Here is a 19,248-nt window from a genome sequence, read left to right as displayed (position 1 = left end):
CTTTCGATTGCATATCCAAGAATAATCGAAAACCTGAACTTTAATGAATAGGTGTACTTTAATGACATGAATTAAAGGACTGCTACCAGGTGTATAATTACTACATTTCGGCATGGTCGAGCATAAAAGTTATTAACATGTATATAGGATGTAAAGGATATAAGTGCCATCCTTTTCACTGTCTTAGGGGACGGTCTACAGGATCAGAAAATGTTCATACAACATAGGGTCAGAATAAAATATTTTTTCCTTATTTTATTTGCGTTATGCTGCTTATATATATTCATAAATACATAAATTCTTACTTAATAGATTAATTACTGATCAAAATTTGTTACTTATAATGAAACATCTGTCCATTCTTATTATTGCCATTCATTTCTCTAAATGGAATACAAAACCTCTAATGGCAAAATCTCATTACATTAATATTCTCATTATATCAATATATTTTAGATTTATATTTTTCTCCCTATAACATAGTTCTAGTAAACTTCTATTAAATTAATTCTCATTATTTTAACCAACTAGCTACCTCAACTTAATTATAATTCTTTACTTATTGCATATAGACTGAATTGAATTACATTAGCTCATAAATTAAGTTATTACTTTTTCTGATAGGTTTATCTCAATTTAAATAAACATGTGCTAGTCGTTAAAACTTAACTGAAGAATATTGCTGGAGAATCTTTTGAATGTATTGTAAATGTTCATAATTTAAATATGTATTCACTGTTGTATTGATTAAGGCTGGTTGAGTGGAAGAGAAGGCCTTAAGACCTTAACTCTGCAGGCGAAAATAAAACTATTCTATTTTATATCGTCAGTAAAATTATATCCATAGGTATGTCTAGCAAAGAGTTAATATTCGTTTAAATAAATATTTGTGTGTTCTATTACGTTTTCGTGAAATTAAATAATAATGAATGCTTACGTTTATTAATATTCTGGCATGAGAGACGTGGCAACATGTTCAGCAAAATTGATGCAGTGTTGACAGTGCTCTGCACAGACGTACAGAGCAACTGAGTCCAAACTCCCTGTCCATAGATCTCCTGCCGAGCGGATGGCAGTTCAGTACAGGTATTCGATAAACAACTTACAATGTCATTCATAGTTCAGGGATATCATATGTTATTAATTTATGGAGAAAGTCGTCGTAATTCAAGTGCGGCAAGAAGGATGTACCGTCAACGTTTTCCGCAAAGAAGGTTACTTAATCTGCGAACTTTTGTAGCAGTTTCTCAACGTTTATTAGAAACTGGGAGTCTCTTACCCCCTTTTGAAAATCACACAACCAGAAATTTCTTTAAAAATGATACTGCTTTACGGAAGCGGGAGAAATTAAAATTTTGTATCAGAAGGAAAGTTCGTATGATTTTGTGCAGTAAACCATTATTGTTTATTTTTTTAGACATACAATAAAAATTGAGCAATATTGTTGAATGAAATGGAAATTTACCTTAATGTTCTATTAATGAGATTGAAAGTTCGTATTTGCTGCTCGTCTTACGTAAACAACAGTTGTCCTGGTCTGTCCCTGCATTAGAACAGAGCATCTGTTTTGTATCTGTATGTCTGTATCCGCTTGAGCTGTATTGTGTACTTGTAAACCCCCCCCTTCACATCCAGCAACGTTGCCAAACGTCTAATATTGTAAACTTTAATACATAGTTAAATATTGCAATTAGAAAAAAAATTTGAGGATATTTTTCTTCCTTATGACATGAATAATCATGAGTTAAAGTAATGGCACTTATATCCCTTACACTCTATATAAATATGTAGCGAAAATTGCCAAAGGTGTAGATAAATATTTTTGTCATAAATTAAAAAATATGCAACTTAAAAATCTAAGCTTTATTAAATGGATTTATTTTTACACTGATTCTGAAGTAAGAAAAGAGAGCTTAACACTTGATTTTGTGAAACCTATTGATTGTCTCAATGTAATATTACATTTATTGTATTATTTCTGTCTGTACTTACGTTACTGAAAAATCTATAGGTATGCAAGAATTAGGAAAGAAAACTCTACGCTCACAAAATGAAACATAAACAAAATAAAATGAACAGGAAAAGAATGAACATTTCACCTCCACGCACATTTTATTACTTCAATAATTTTTGTCTGTTGATTTTTTGGAGGTACAAAATTAATAACAAAATATATTTAAGTAGCAGTATAGTAACTTGGTATTTGTTCCTTACAAAAGCAATACTTACCGTTACGCTCTAAGGGTACGTACACGTTGGAGCAACGATAAACGATAAAAGAAACGATCTAGCGACGCTTTGGTATTATCAAAGGATCAAGTGTTCATATCGGAGCAACGAGGACGTGGGAAGCGAACATTTTGATTTATCAGTAGAAGATATTCTGTGCATTCACTTAATGAAAGAAGATATATAGGAAATATCAGCTGCTAAGTTCAAGGTTAATATAACTTAAATACGTACAAAATTAAACCAGTTTCTCATCCCAAAGATAGTATAAATTCGTTGTGTTGTGATTGGTTCCTCTGATCACATAACATATGACCAATAAATACACAACTGATGAATTTGCCAATATCTACAATAATTAATTTAATATCCCGAAATAATAATAAATTGATTAATATTCGGATATATTGATAACCACCGGTAATTATACAGATTAATATTATCTTAATCAGAGATCATATAAACGACAAGAGCGAAGAAAATGGTACTTTTCTTTTTCGTCGCTTTTATCGTGTATCTTCGCTTTTATCGTTACTCCAATATGCACACCTCAATGACAATGCATACTTCAAATCTCCCTGATATAGCATCGCTGCTTCCTTTATCGCTTATCGTCGCTCCAACGTGTACGTACCCTAAGAGACACGTATGACAAAAAGACGTTCTTTCTTTAATCGGCAGAATTTGAATCTACTCTGGCGCAAAAACTTTATATATTTGATTGGCGCATGCTCGAGAGATAGGCAGAAGAACAGACGGTATAAACAATTACCAAACGCATATTAATTGAGGAGATCCAAGTTAAAATGGTAAGAAGAGGTCCTCGTAAAGTTGGGCGATGCGGAGTCCACGTGGCGAATTGTAATTATCCTTTTTGCAACCTTTGGATTTTTAAGACGTATGCCTTGGCTGCAAATCCTTAAGCTTGGTAGGCGTACAAAATGACGGATCTCATCAGCGCAGCGTATAGTAAAAACTAACCTCAGAGCAAAGAAATAAGTCATATTCGGGAATTTTCACTCGGAAGATTGTCCGAACAGTGCTGAGGACAATGAAATACCTTTGAATGAGGTTTTCTATATGGATCTTCCAGTCCTGAATGATGGTTGAAGGAACTTCTACAAAATAGAAAATGGTAATAATAATAATATTAATAATAAAACTAACAGTAGTAATGCTAATAATTGTAGCTAGCAGTAATAATAGTAGGCTACTAACAGTAATTATACTAATAATTAGTCCTGTTGATCGATCAAAATATTTTATCGATTAACTATTTTGATTGAGTTGAAAAAAAATGTTTTAACATACTGTAATACACAATTATTGTTCAATTTAACTTGTGTTCGGTGATAAGCATAAGTATTAAATGTTGTATATCTGTATATATTGTATCGTTATATTACAAAACAACTATTTTAATTACTTACTAACATATTTATTATGAGGCTTATAATTTATTGTGTCAATTTCTCCTGGAATTTTTTAGATAAACATAAATAACAAAAAATATGAAGACTCACCTAATTAATACTGCTTCATCCATGATTTTAAACATGTGAGTGCATTCACATGCTCCGAATTAAGTGCCGTTCTACGTTTAGTAACAATGTTCCCTACATCACTAAATACGAAAAAAAACTTTTTTTCTGTCAACCACTTCTCCACGATCGTTCAATTTAAATCCAAACGTTTCACCGAGTTTACCTCTCAAATTCTCATATGACATAATGGAGTTTACACTTTTCACAAACCACAGAAAACTGATTTTTTCTTTGTCAAACTAAACACACAGCCTTCATATACAAACTCAATACAGAAACTGCAGCTGCAAAAGTACAGCGGTCGAAACAGAAGACTGGCCCTTATTGTAATCGAATTACCATATGTTAGGAAGAGAAGAAGGTAGCTACGCTCTCACTTACACACAGTGTAGACATGGCTATTTTATAAGGGATGATGGGGACAAATCCCAGAAAAGTATGTATTTCATATGCGAGGAAGATGAGCTGACAACAAGTTGGAAGTTTTCTTGGAAAACCATAAAAGTTAATAAGGGTTTCGCATTGTGTTTCAACTTTCAATAGAGGTAGACTAGGTCACTGTTCTTATATTTACATCTCTTTCTGAAGTGTTTGTGCAAAGATTTTCCCTACGTTACCTGGTTTACAGTTAGAAAATAACAGTACTATTGTGCTTTTAAATAAGCAATTTCCGAGAGAGAGAAAAATTGTCGGAATTTTATAGTATGAGTTTGTATTAACAAAATAATGATTAATATCAACTACAACCGATTAATTTTAATCGACTCGATTATTCGATTAAATGTTTTTGATAGATTAATCTTACAACAGAAATTGATCGATTAATCGATTAAATCCCACAACGCTATTAATAATAATAATAATAATAATAATAATAATAATAATAATAGAGTAATTATGCTAACAATTGTAGTAATAATAATAATAATAATTTACTTATATTTATTAGTGATGTCGATGTGTTAGCTAGCAGTAAAAGTAATTAACTAATAATAAGTTACCATCATGAGTACTACAGTAAAATCTGGGTTGTGCATAACTGAAGGGATTATTATTATTATTATTATTATTATTATTATTATTATTATTATTATTATTATTATTATTTAAATCACGCACAACTTATAACCACATATAAATAAGGTTTGGATATAAGACATTCCTGATTACTAGGAATCATTTTAATACAACATAGTGAACTGTGAACCCTCAAGGATTCTTTTAATTTGCCCAAATGTGTTTTAATCAATAGAAAACACCTAGAATTTTAATATTCACTATAAATTTACGGTTTTATTAATAAAAACTATATATACAGTCATTTAACTGTCTTATATAATGAGTAGCTCGTTTATAACTCGTGTGTAAATTCGTTACTAATAATCACTACATACGTCGTGTATAACAGTATAACTGTTACATAGTTTCGTCATTACTTCATGACGAAAGGTAATAGAATATCTGAGGTTCTCCATTGCATCCGCTAGAGCGCTCTAGTGTGCCGTGTTAAGTATCGATAGCACAACTGGCTCTGATCGATTACCACACTATATTTTCGTCAAAGAATACAAGTTACAGCAATATTATTCTAATTATTCTGTGATCTTTGGTTTGTTCTTCTGTGGTTATAAAGCAACCATCATCATAAAATGACAGTCGATACGAACAGCTGTTAGAGAGGCGGCCATTTTTTCTCTACATGTAACACTTAAACAAGGGGTTTCATGTGTATAACTACTGCAAAGCAATTCCCATTGTATAGTTACAGACTGTTCATACATCCATCGCTTACGCTTGGTTTATTAGTAACGTTTTCTGTCTCTACTTTGCATAATTCTCGTATAAAAACTATACACGGTTTATTAGTAAGACCGTTAATGTATTACACATATTTACTATGAAATATATATATATTTTTTTCATTCATGAACTCAGATAACGTAATAAATTTTATTGTTTTTATAGTGTACAGGTTTATTAGGTTACAGACCTTTTGCAGTTTCAGTTTTATTTCGTTGAGATTTGCCTCAACATTTTTTTTTTTTTTTTTTTGTAAAACTAACTTTGTCTTCTAGTCCACCGCTGTGGAGTAACGCTAATCATATCTGACCGAGAAAGGAGCTGGCCCGAGTTCAAATCCTGGTTGGGATAAATTACCTGATTGAGGTTTCTCCGAAGTTTTCTCTCAACCCAGTAAGAGTAAATGCTGGGTAACTTTCGGCGCTGGACCCTGAACTCATTTCGCTGGCATTATCACCTTCATTTCACAGCAGTTGATAAAGCGTTGTAAACTAAACCAATTTAAAAAACGTTGTCTTCTACCAAGTAGCTTTTCCCTTTGATTAATAGGCAGATACTGAGTGATCTGCAACTGCTTGAAATGCTTGAAACATGTCCCATGAGAAAGAGGATAATCTAGCATGTAAAGACGGCTCTGTATTCGCCTGAGCTGTGTGTTTGCTCTATTAACAGTACGAGTCCCATAATGTAGAGGTCACTGATGTAAAGAGGCAGCGGTGTTTACATGTTTCATATGTTCACCTAACTCGCAGCTGACCTTGGAAAATGACTAAAATGTATTCAAACTCGTAAGAGAAACCATACGTAGTTAAAATGCAACTTTGTTACCTTTCATATAGAATAGAAATACATACAGTTCAAACTCGATTAAAAGAAAACACTACTTACAAAAGCGAATTACGTACAACTGACCCGTGAGATGTAATTACGCAGAAACTAGAATTACGTACAACTGAGCTACATACATGTTTCCTGCTTCCCACTGTATTCTGAATCATAAACCGCAAAAATCTTATTTCTATCTCATTTCTTTGCTCTTAAATAATATTTCAAAGAGTGTATTTCAAATTTGGGACACTCCATGTTACCCAGATTTTGCTGTATGATAGTACAACAATATTAGTATTTATTATTATTATTATTAGTAGTAGTAGTAGTGTCATTGATGATAGTAATAATAATAATAATAATATAGACAATATATTTTTTTCACTCCCACTGCTGTAAGTATGCTGTTATTACCAGACAGCGGATTTTCTGTCCCTACACAGTGACAGGACGTTACATACCTTGGCGTACGGTGGGAGTGTAGCAATAAGCTCAATGACATCCTTGCAACTGACATACACCTAGCGTTCAGTATTGGGACCTAAAATCCGCTTCTGGTTATTACCTTGTTTTTAGGGAAGTAAATGGATTTTACCGTGATATTGTTGGTTGCTATTGACGACGGAACTAAGTCATATTACTTTCCTAGGGAAGTAAGTGAAAAGATGATTAGCAAGAAACAATAGAAAAATAAAAATCAACATAATCCCAGACTGAGTTACTTATATTACAGTTTATTTAACCTTCTATACAAAATTTACTTTAAATGTTTATTAATATTAGAGTTTGTTATAATTTTATTATTCATATTATAAACATTATTCGAATAAGTACAATCACGATTTCTTTCTGCAGTTATTTCAACTTTTTTTTAAATATTAGCTAAATCGTCCATAATAATTACCTTTTGACATGTACTGGAACATTCATCTGCGTAAAGAATCTTCTGGGCCACTTTTTTCTTGTTAGATAAACTATCGGCAACATCGCTTTCTGTAGTATTGTAAAAACATTTCGATCCCCTACGTCTTTCCAGGCCTAAAAATTCAACACCTGAGTCAGCCAAAAAATAATAGAAGTTCTCCTAAATGAATGGTCTGTATATGTTTTGAAATTTTCTAAATTCAGGAACATTACTGTTTTACTGGTAGGCCTACCTAATAATAGAAAGGTTATTATTGCTGATTGGTTGGTTATAACATTTTCCTTCTTGACATCGCATAAAGAAGCGCGAATTTTTATCTACAATCTTTTACCAAATCATTATATATTTTCCACAATTTCGAAATGACAAACACTAGGTTTACTAACAGTAGCGCCATACCATTTTTTTGAATCTGTAATAGCCACAGTAATATCACTTCCTATCTCGACGTCCTCCAGTTTCAATTGCAGCAACTGAATAGAATGACATGTACTAGCAATTCCCATCACTGCCACTAAGTATATATGTACTCGTATTGTCAGGTGCATCTGTAAAGAATTGAAGATTTTCTCGGTTTATAACTATCATTCTTACATTTTAAAATATCCTCAGTTTGTGATACAGTGTGTCCACAGAAACATTCCGGAGTTATAAATTGCTATAGCGTCGCTGTCAGTTGCCAGATTTATACAAAACTGGCATCATTAGAAAGAGAAACTGAAGAATTTTTTTACCTACCTCAAAGACACTCGATGTGTGCTCCTCGTGTCACGCTGCAGACATCAAGGCGATATTCCCACTCCGCTTTTAGTGTCAATAAATTTTCACAGAAAACATGTCGTTTTGGATGGTCATCAGGTTTCCGTTTATGCACTAATTGGAGTTCGTAGGGGTGAAATCGCAGACGAGAACGTAGGACCTTGGAAACGGTGGATTTAGAAATGTTTAACTGCAGGCTAGCTCTAGGCGCAGACTTTCGAGGACTACGCACAAACGCCTTCCGCACCTGTTCTGCAGTTTCCGCACTGACAGGCCGTTTCCCTGAATGGCCTTTCCTTTTATCACATAAGCATCCATGCTCTACAAAATCTCTATACCACTTCAGAATCGTTTTGTCTGTAGGTGCCTCATGATGAAAATTTCGTCTGAAAGAACGCTGTACTCTTATTACACTCCGAGTACTATGGTATTCCAATACACACCAACTACGTTCCTGTGGATTCGCCATAACCTAAATAACTCTATAAATGCTACAGAATTCACACAGGCTTGAAAATTTAACATTCAAATCATTTAACACAATAATTTGCTTATATCCAACAATGCCTTAATGACAAGCGAAATAGCGGAAACGGCTTTTTTATCTCTCTTCTTGTGCTGCCATCTGTTGTTTCGGTCAACAATTATCAATTACGCATTTCCTGAAATTCTTTGAGCTGTTCTTTCTAATGACATCGGTATGAATTTCGTAAAACACATAGTGACAGAATTAAAGCAGTTTATAACCCTGGAATGTTTCTGCGGACACACTGTATTTCGATATATCAGTATTTTCCTCTAACCCGCCGGTGACTTTAATACTTTCGACTTTTCCAAGAAATAAGTCAATAACGACTTCTCACAGACTCTTCTATCATTCCTTAAATAATTTGTACATATTTCATATCGTCCACACCTGTGGAGTAACGGTCAGCGCGTCTGGCCGCGAAACCAGGTGGCCCGGGTTCGAATCCCGGTCGGGGCAAGTTACCTGGTTGAGGTTTTTTCCAGGGTTTTCCCTCAACCCATTACGAGCAGATGCTGGGTAACTTTCGGTGCTGGACCCCGGACTCATTTCATCGTCATTATCACCTTCATCTCATTCAGACGCTAAATAACCTGAGATGTTGATACAGCATCGTAAAATAACCTAATAAAAATATAAAAATACTTTCATATTTTTATTTCGACTTCTCGGGTAATAATACCTGACATGAAGCACTCGGTGCTTCTTCTACTTCATCTAAAATCAGCTTAATCAAACAGCATGCAACTTTCAAATGTCTGCTATAATTTTGTAAGTGTAAACAATTGAAGAATGTGATTCCAAAACTCGTTCAGTTCATTTGGCCATTTTAATGTTTTATTTATAATAATAATAATAATAATAATAATAATAATAATAATAATAATAATAATAAATTATTATAGTATTATTATTATTTTATTATTATTACAGTATTATTATTATTATTATTATTATTATTATTATTATTATTATTATTATTATTAATTGTGTATCTATTGTGATGGAGTTCAATTATAAAAAAATGAAGGCACAAAACGAGAGCATTTACAATTATTACAGTAATACAAAACAATAAAAAGAACACAAAACATGTAAGATGTTAAATTTATATGCAATTAAACAAAGCTAAAGATCTATATTAATATGATTAATTTACATAACTAAACGAGGAAGGGCAATCAATAATGCGAACAAGAAATAGACTATAAACGAGTAGACAAAACGATTATACACATACACACATGATTAAGTTGGAACCCTCAATCATTACAGGCTATTTTAAGAATGTTTTCTTCCAAAACAACGCCAGTCCTTGTCTAAAAGTTTGTGTTTATTGTGCATGTCACTTGAAAATTCGCTCAGTCCATAGATCGGTGGATAACTAGCCAAGTCCTTTAATAAAAATGGACTTACCGCGTTTTGGGATCACACTTTTCGATTTCAAATGTTTCGTTCAACAGTCGCATAGCAACAAACAAAAGAATATTCAAAATTCCAAGACTCTCCCTACAATTCTGATATAAAGTAATGTAAAATGAACAAATATACTTTTTATGTTAAATGTGGGAGTTGAAAAAAACATTATTGTACAAATCATAAGTTAAGTAGAATTTGCTAGCCTTGGACTACTTAATTTTCGCTATTGATCGGGCACAAACTTGTCCTCGATTAGTAAAAACTACTCACCTCCCTTAAGGGTATATGTACATGAACGATCACAAATATTATCTGAAATTCCAGGGTTTAAATTTCTACAATTTTATAAGAAAATGAACTCACAATTGGACAAAAATTACAAGGTACCACAGCAAGACTTATTAGAACTTAAATATCTGACAAAAGTATAAAAAAAAAAGTTACTAATAATATTTTTCAAACCAGTTTTATCAAAGTATGAAAAAAAAAAATTCTGCAGTTACATCATTTGGTAACCATAACATTGTTATGATCTCTCTGACATCTTTAATATTTTTCCTGCATGTAACAAACACTTATTTCTGAAAAGTAGACTACTCTCAGACATGTAGAGTTGTTTATTTTAATATAATTAATTTTTTGTTTGTCCTATATAAAATATATTAAAATTTACATAATATTTTGTGACCTAATTTTTCTAAATTCAAAGAAATGGGTATTATTTTAGTCTATCTTTTGCATAAATGCATATTAAATCAGTGTAAAAATTTTCAGAATTCTATCTCTAATGGTTTGTGGATTTATGAAATATGTGTGTGAAAATTTTCAAATTTTGGACAATTTAATTTAAAGTAAAAAGTGAATTCTAAAAAATATTATTAGTAACTTTTTTTATACTTTTATCATATTTAAGTTCTAATAAGTCTTCGTTGTAGTACCTTGTAGTTTTTGTCCAGTTGTGAGTTCATTTACAAAATTTTAGAAATTTAGAGCCTGCATTTCCTGATAATATTTGTGGTTGTTCACGTACATATACCCTTAATACATCAATAAATATATACTTAGTTGTGATTAATATGGACGTGGTCGTCAATAGCTGTTACCCAATAATCATTTATTAAAAGGTTACTATAATAATGCAGTTTTCATACGTCATGTTTGTAATGTGTTTTTGTGTTTGAAATCTGTTCACAGAGTCCCGAGCCGGTTACTACAAGAACTCTGTCCTGTTCACAAGCGCCACTTAGTGAGTGGTGAGCTCGTCGCATCCGCCAGACGCTCTTCGCATTGTATAACGAATCAACGATCTCATCTCGATTCCAAATCAGAGTCATCGACGAGAATTCAGAACAATGGATTAATCTTAGTGTAGATAAAAAAAAATGACAGAAGGCTATTACCAGCTTTGAAGATACACATCAGGTATGTGGTGCAAGAGGAAACCTTGGACGTACAGTTAATTTCATAACACCGTCCTATGGTCCAGGTTGTTTAACAGAACAAATGAAACAAACCTCCGAGAACGAAAAGTGTCGAGAAAAAAAAATAGCAAAAATGCAAGAGAAAAATTCAAGACGCTGGAAGAATCCGTCGCTATCATTTGCTTCATTGTACAGAACCTTCTCCAAAGATTTTGTGTGTCGTGAAAAAAAAATAAATAAAAAAGGTGTCTCTGTTTGGAAAGGAATCAAACAAGGTTCATGTCTTATCGTTAATTTATTTATTTCATCATGAAGAGAAATACAAGAAAACATTTTTTTCTCTCCCCGGTGTGATGACATGGAAATGTACTTGTGTGTGTACCGTATTTGAACAATTGGACATTCGAGATATGCGGACAGTTTCAAACGAGAATAAGAATCAGAACACAAAAAGTATAAAAGAAGGCTGTTAAGTACGTATGAAATATATATCAATATAATTACTAACAATAATGTTGTTTGACATGTTTTTTCTTTCCTCGTATCGAGTTAGCAGGTTTTAACAAGTTAAGTGTTTATAAATGAAATAGAATGTAAAGGAAGTGAAGCACCTTTCAAACTACTATCTACAGAACTTTTTCGCAACTCATCTTCATCTTCGATATTGATTTTTTTTTAATTTACCCAGTTTTCTAGAGTTAGCCGTGGTGCATATCAATAGAAAACTTTTGTCCGATCCGCATGAATTTGTGTCCGGAACGGTACGTGGATTTTTCTTTTTTTTCCCCGTATGTGAAATGAAAGAAAATATGAGAAGCTAGGTCGATGATTCGACTACCTAGTTTTATTGATTATTACATAATTATACATAAATTATTATAATTAAAGAAAGACTGTTTGTGAGAGAGAGAGAATGTTTCGGATTCATAGCCTATTATCATCATTGTCATAATCAGATGTAGATAACATACAATACATTACAGACTGCAATCTCATGATGTTTTAACTGAGGAGAATGAATTATGTTTATGCATTAAATTATCACAAGTGTACAAAATAATGGAATGTATGTGTATTTGGGGGGAACGTGTTTTTTTCGATAAAAAATTAAGAAGTAGATTATGTCATTTAACAACAAAATACTGAGAAAATGTAAAACATTGAGAGAGAAAAAAATTGCCATGAAAACAACTCTACAGTAGTACGTAACAATATAAATATTATATATTATATTATATAAAAATGCTTCGTAATCATATTGAATGGTGGTTATTATATACATTTAATGAAGGAATCTTTGTACGTGTTAGCATTTCATAAAAAGCAAGAAAACCAAGCTTTTGGTGCGTGTCTCTTTCCCCTTAAAGAATTTTTGTCTTTTGCGACAATGAGCATGGATCCCTCCCTTTCTCTAACCCCCGAGTTCCCACCCCCACCCCAAATATTGATGTTGCACGAATCCCCAGCCCTGTTGAGACTAGATCTAGAACCGTGGTCATTGTTGGTAAGGACGGACACTGCATGAGATTCTCTCGTGGATAAACTTGACAACAAGAATTTTTAATTTAGAATTTTTAAAGAATAAACGAATACTTCCAACATTTTTTAAAAAGACTAGATAATATATTCCTTGTATAATGGAAGTAGTGAAACGTTATTTCATTGATAAGTAATTGAATTATCTCTTAACGATGTCACCGTTTATCACGACGAAATAAAATAAAAATCACAACTTGTTATTTCCAGACGAGGCATTTCTCACAATACGGGATTTTAATTCTCCTATGATAGTCATTGAGAATTTCTAACTGTAGCGATCCGTATACGATTAAGATGCATGTGTTCGTCCAATTGAAGATGGTGTTCCTTTTTGTAAAAAACAAAGAAAAATACTACTTAAAAACACCATTGCAATGTTTCGGTGTTAGCATGTAGGAACAAGATTTTTCTTAATTTTACTTTGCGCTGCCCGTTCATTAATTTTATTACTTTTTCTTCTTGAGATTTTAATTTAACCTCTTACACAGCATTCCCTCTATCTGCGTCGACCTGTAATTGCTCTGATCACATTTTCGCACTATCTGGCTACTGCACGACACTTTAAAAGTGCTACCACGGTGTTTTCAAAATAAAATTACTCGTCCAAAACTCAGTGTGCCCTGGATTATTTCAGTTACTCCTCGCCTGCGCAGCTTAGAGGGAACATTACTCCTAACTATAGTCAATACAAAGCACAAAACATAATAAATTTTGTGTATAATTGTTAATCTCATTCTCCAGATGTCACCACCAGTATACGGTCTTTTGACAATCATTTTCGGATGTCACTTTTCAAAATTTTCACTTGTAAGAAATAAAAGATATATTATAAAAGAATAACTTCCCATTATTGCTACTTCCCCTGCCACTAGACTTTTTAATCCAGAATAAATTTGCAATTTTACAGATATTTTTTAGTTGACTACACTACATACACTGAATTTCAGAGCACAGAGAAATATTAATTCCACTGCGACATTAGTGCTGATGTCCTTTTAGTTACATTTCTATTATAATTCCTTCGTAAGTGTCACATAAATATGGGAAATTATTGCAGATTTCTTGTATGGTACTTAACATTTTTATGTATAAAGAAAAGAAAAATACTATTACAAGATTTTTATAACTAAATGTTTGGGTTATGAAATCACCAACGATCGTGAAAGATGCTAATGCGTATTATTTATTATTATTATAATTATTGTAAGTATACCCGCTGCACTCTTTGTTAGTCAGATCCCCCCTCCTCCAGTTTGTTGAGGGATCTGGGATCGAGGCCCATTTCTTACTCTTTTTTTCCCCCTCTCCTCTAGTTTCATACTGTGTACAACTTTCCTAATTCCATCAAAACTATTAGCGCTGGGAGATAAGTTCAAGTCTTTTCAGAACATTAAAACGTGACAGTAAAGTATAAAATATATGTGAACAAATGTTTTATTACGAATTACTTTCCGAATGAAGGAATTTAGAGTAGTAGGGAAGAGTCGGGTAGTATCGGACAGTGCGTTTTTTTCATCTACCACCATACGGTAGTACCTGAATGACATGGTTACGTTTCTCTATGAGACATCACAGAAACGTAACCATGTCAATCAGATATTATCATCGTGTGGTAGATGAAGGAAACTCACTGTCCGATATTACCCGATGTCCGATACTACCCGACTCTCCCCTAAGTTATAAAGTTCTATGAAGAGTCATGCACACAGAAGAGAAGGAGTAAATAGTAAATTCAAGTAAAATATTTTAACTTTGTTATACTGATACCAGAACAGTTCAAAAGTTTTGAAGACTATTCTCAGTTTTACTTATAATAATTTCATTACGTGTTTGTTCGTACGAGAAAAATATATTACATACAAAGTAAATAAAATCGAAAATGTTTTTTTATGTAGATCTATAGCAATTCAAACTAATATTTATTTTAACGTCGGTAAACAAAACACAAACGACAAAATTTGTAGTCGATAAATTTATATAATATAATTAAAAATATCATTTATGAAAGAAGGAAGTTCTGACAAATAAAATAAAATTTAATATTGAATTTGATTTGTGTTCATGTCGTAATATTGCTCTCAATTTAAAAAAAAAATGAAATGAGAAAAAATAATAAAACAGGCAAATTTGCTTCATCGTCTTTACACTCATAAGAGAATAATACGCTGTACCAGTTTTTATTATTTTCGTTAAGGTCACACTTTATTTTACTGAAAAATTTTGACGAATAAAATACAAAAAGAGAATGGTTGAAGATCAAACGCACTTGGAAACAAGTACCGTCAACGCGGGCTACTTGGACCGTTAAGGTGTTACTTGAACCCAGAAGAAAAAAAATGTTTACTTACCATTGGAATAACTTAGGTGAAAATATCTGTACAGATAAAAGTTTGCAGAGAAAAAAACACAACTTTCGACACCAAACTGTTATTTTACATAGACGAAAACATTTTTTTCTTCTGGGTTCAAGTAACACCTTAAGGGTCAAAGTAGCCCGCGTTGACGGTACAAAAAAAAAGGAAAGTCTATTTCTTTTCACATAAATATATACTAGGCCTGCATTTTCAGATTATTGGCTTCTTTTAACCGGCATGTTTACTTGATTTTTTAGGGAAAATAACAAATAAAAATATCTGATAACTTACTTTTTTTTTTTTTCGCTCTCTGTATATAGTTGTAAAATTATATACGAGTGTTATTAATTTTTAGCTATAAATCTTTCTTATAGGGACAAACTTTAAACTTTTAATGATTTTTTAGGGAAAATAACAAATAAAAATATCTGATAACTTACTTTTTTTTTTTCGCTCTCTGTATATAGTTGTAAAATTATATACGAGTGTTATTAATTTTTAGCTATAAATCTTTCTTATAGGGACAAACTTTAAACTTTTAATGATTTTCTATTGAATTGAAAGACAAATAAGAATTTCTACGATAATACAGATCTGTTACATCCTGTATATAATAATAAATAATAATACTATTAATTTTAGACCTAAATCATATTTAGGATAACAAACAAAGCTTTCTAAATGATTTTTATACAAAATTTAAAGAAAATAAGTAAAATAATATGAATATCTATTAGAGAATAGAATTTTGGTACACACTGTAGGTATAATAAAAAATAATGCTCTTTTATGACAAGTTCTCATTTTAGCTTGCAAATATCATCAGTATTCGCAGCCTTGAATTACAATTTACTTCAACTGCGGTATAAAATTCGTGACTCTTTTCCCATGGTTAACATCACGTTTTGGTGTCTGGAAGGCTTGTTTTATGTGAAATGTATTTTTAAGTTTTATCAGAAAACTCCCGCGTGTATTGCACACTGCCTAATGTGATTCAGCTTGAATTATAATATTCGAGATGATTTTTTAATATTTTTGTGCCATTGTTGCCTCGTTCTCAGATCCTTGTTTATACTTGGCCGCTTCAACTCGGTATTTTGGTAACTGTATATTTGTGTGTGCCTTGTATTGTAGAAACAAAAAGAATAAGAAATAATAACGATAAGCGAAAAGATGTTCTTGTATACTTTGTTCAGTACCCTGATTTACATTCCAGACTTCTGTATCTTCAACCTCTGATCACATATATAACGGATTGATCAGCCTAATGAACTTTAAAGGCAACTACTTCTGTCAGTTTCACTATGCTTCCATCTAGCGACTGCAAACAGCGTATTCCGAATCTCACCGGTCCGGTGGCATCAATGACGTCACGTTGCAGCGAAATAAGGAACAAAACTGCTGGAAGGATCGATGGCTGTCATGGCGACTGTACAAGTTGTTGTCTGTGCTACGCTAGCAAAATTTTGCGAAATTTTCGTACTGCCATCTCGTTCAAAGAAAAGATAGCATAAACAATTTATTTCTTGAACCGGTAGTAATAACGGGTCCGTTGACATGTTCGCTCATAAGCCATTAACATATTGTTTTTACGTTGTGCTCATTACGAACAATACAGCAGAAATAAAGCAGAACACACCGCCATGACACAACAGTGCACGATGTTATTCGTCTGCTAATTCTCGCCCTATACAAGAACCAATCAGATTCACTGATGGCGGCTGATGGAGACTGCCACCACCTCTGCAAGTTGATGGCACCGGTGCGACACCGGTGGAGCATCAATGACGTCATCGGTGGAATTCGGAACACCGTGATGCCATCGGATTGCTCACCGGTGAGATTCGGAATACGCTCATAAGAAGTCACGTTATAAGCTTTATGGAATAGTATAGAGCAACTGTACTTTCATCTAGCGGTCGTTACCAAAAATTCCTTTTCGACGGTAGAGGCTGTGGTGGTTGATCTCGTTTTATGTTGCCATTTCATACACGGGAATGGCCAATCTGGTATATATGTGATCAGGGCTTCAACAAAAACTGTCCGGTGTTGCCAGCTTGTGGTGATTGTTCAATCAAACTGTTGGTCGTTAAGTCATAAGATAGTTGTGAAAATATAACTGCTTTTTACTTTGTCACAGCTTAGCTTCTACTGTTCAAAACTACATTTTTTTTTTGCTTATTATTAATTCATGTTCCTACTCTTTAAATGTGTAGTATAAGTTCTAATACGTTGTATTATTTCTTGAAAAAGTAATAACTTATAGTATACTTTCATTAATAATTATATTAAATGCATATGCATTTGTACAATTTTATCTTTTTCTACATTTTAGATTTCAAAGAAATTTTAATCACATGGACTTAGAAGTAGTAAAAGGTACTCTTTCTGGAAATAATAGGATTCTTTCAAATATTATGATCTTGCGACATATATGAATTTTTCAAAATAAAAAAAAAAAGTATTTTTTCTCTTTTATAATGTAATGTAGATCTGAATAATTTTTATATATTTCAATAAATCTGGTAAAGTAGTATTGCTATACGCTTAGAAGATAGCCTAAACTTGTCATAAGTCTAGCCCTAATAGTTTTCCTACAAAGTGTACTAAAAACTTGAAAACTAGATTTCGGAAACAGCATTTAAAGTTAATCGTCGTATATTATTGGTCATAATGGTGCAACGATATGAATAAGCACATTTATTGAATACAAATACTCTCGGATTGTTTACATTATATATTGGTCAGAAAAGAACACTTTTTCATTAATATAAGCAACTAAATATTGTCATTTTTTACCTATTAACTCCCAATTCCTTTTAAGCTACAGATCAATACAGGAGGAATGTAAAATACTTCAGGAAATTATAGTTTGAGTTCACCTACGTCGATATACCTATGCTCGAATTTGACGGTTGGGAAATAATTAAGGGGAGAAATACAGGAACGTCTTGCGGTTCCGTGTACTATACTTGGCGTGTTACTCCAGATCTTTAGCACTGGCAGCATCTGAGCATCGCAACACCAGCGCTAAAGACAACTGAATACACGTTCACTTGATATTTAATTTGTGTATTCTTATAGTGAATATGTAGACATGCTTTTTGTTTATGGATTTTGTGATAGCAATGCACTTGCTGCTTTAGAGGAATACAGATAACGTTTTCCCAATCGAAGTGTTCCATCTAGCTGTGTGATTTCCCTTGTTTACCGGATGCCATTTGAAACTGGCAAACTGCCAAGTGTTTCATTGAGGTCGGAGAGTGAACTTAGAGTTCATGAAATCGATAAGAAGGGCAACCTTAGTAATTATTCTTTTGTAATTATTTTGATTTCTGACTGAGTTTGTACTGAGTTATGAAATAAACTTATTGGTGTCCATCAATAACTTCCTAACCATTACATTTTGGACATAGGTGTATTATGTTAAATCGATGTAGATTAACCCAAACTACATTATCCTGAAGTATTTTACATTCCTCCTGAAACAGCCATTATACAGCACAGTATAACATTCTGATGAAGTGAACAATTTTAACTAAGGTACAGTAAGTTCAACGACAGCACAATTATGTGAATATACGTGTAGGAGGCCTGGAAGCAAGTCGAGGACATGTGCACATGCCTGGAAGAGCTGTGGGAAGAGCTCAGAGGGCAGATGAAGTCAAGTCGTTAGCAGAGGAGCAAACTAGGAGGAAGAGGGAAGTGGAAACGTATGGTCCAGAGCAGTTTAAGACGAGTGAGTTCACTTTTTACGTGTTTTTATTTTTTCAGAAAATTGCAATTTTCTCAGTGCATTTTTACATCTTCAAATTTCTACAAAATAAACATTTTTGTGTATGATTTGTTGCATGAATATAGTTAATAAGATGATTACCGAAGAGTAGTTGTCATTTTGTGATAA

General features: G+C 32.7%; 1 protein-coding gene across 5 annotated transcripts in view; it reads left to right on the top strand.

Moving 5' to 3' along the window:
* The window catches only part of dac (dachshund family transcription factor), a 1,230,461-nt gene extending 1,213,942 nt beyond the window's left edge, over nt 1-16,519 (top strand). For all 5 annotated transcript variants that reach the window (XM_069819054.1, XM_069819052.1, XM_069819050.1 and 2 more), the window contains one exon: nt 11,225-16,519. In XM_069819054.1, the coding sequence (XP_069675155.1) occupies nt 11,225-11,277 (53 nt within the window). In that variant the 3' untranslated portion in view covers nt 11,278-16,519. The remainder of the gene's footprint in view (nt 1-11,224) is intronic.
* Nucleotides 16,520-19,248: the final 2,729 nt, after the last annotated feature.

Source organism: Periplaneta americana, chromosome 2 (genome assembly GCF_040183065.1).
Source record: "Periplaneta americana isolate PAMFEO1 chromosome 2, P.americana_PAMFEO1_priV1, whole genome shotgun sequence".
Lineage (NCBI taxonomy): Eukaryota > Metazoa > Arthropoda > Insecta > Blattodea > Blattidae > Periplaneta > Periplaneta americana.
The sequence above is the reverse complement of the archived record's forward strand: the minus strand, read 5'-3'. Positions and strand labels throughout refer to the sequence as shown.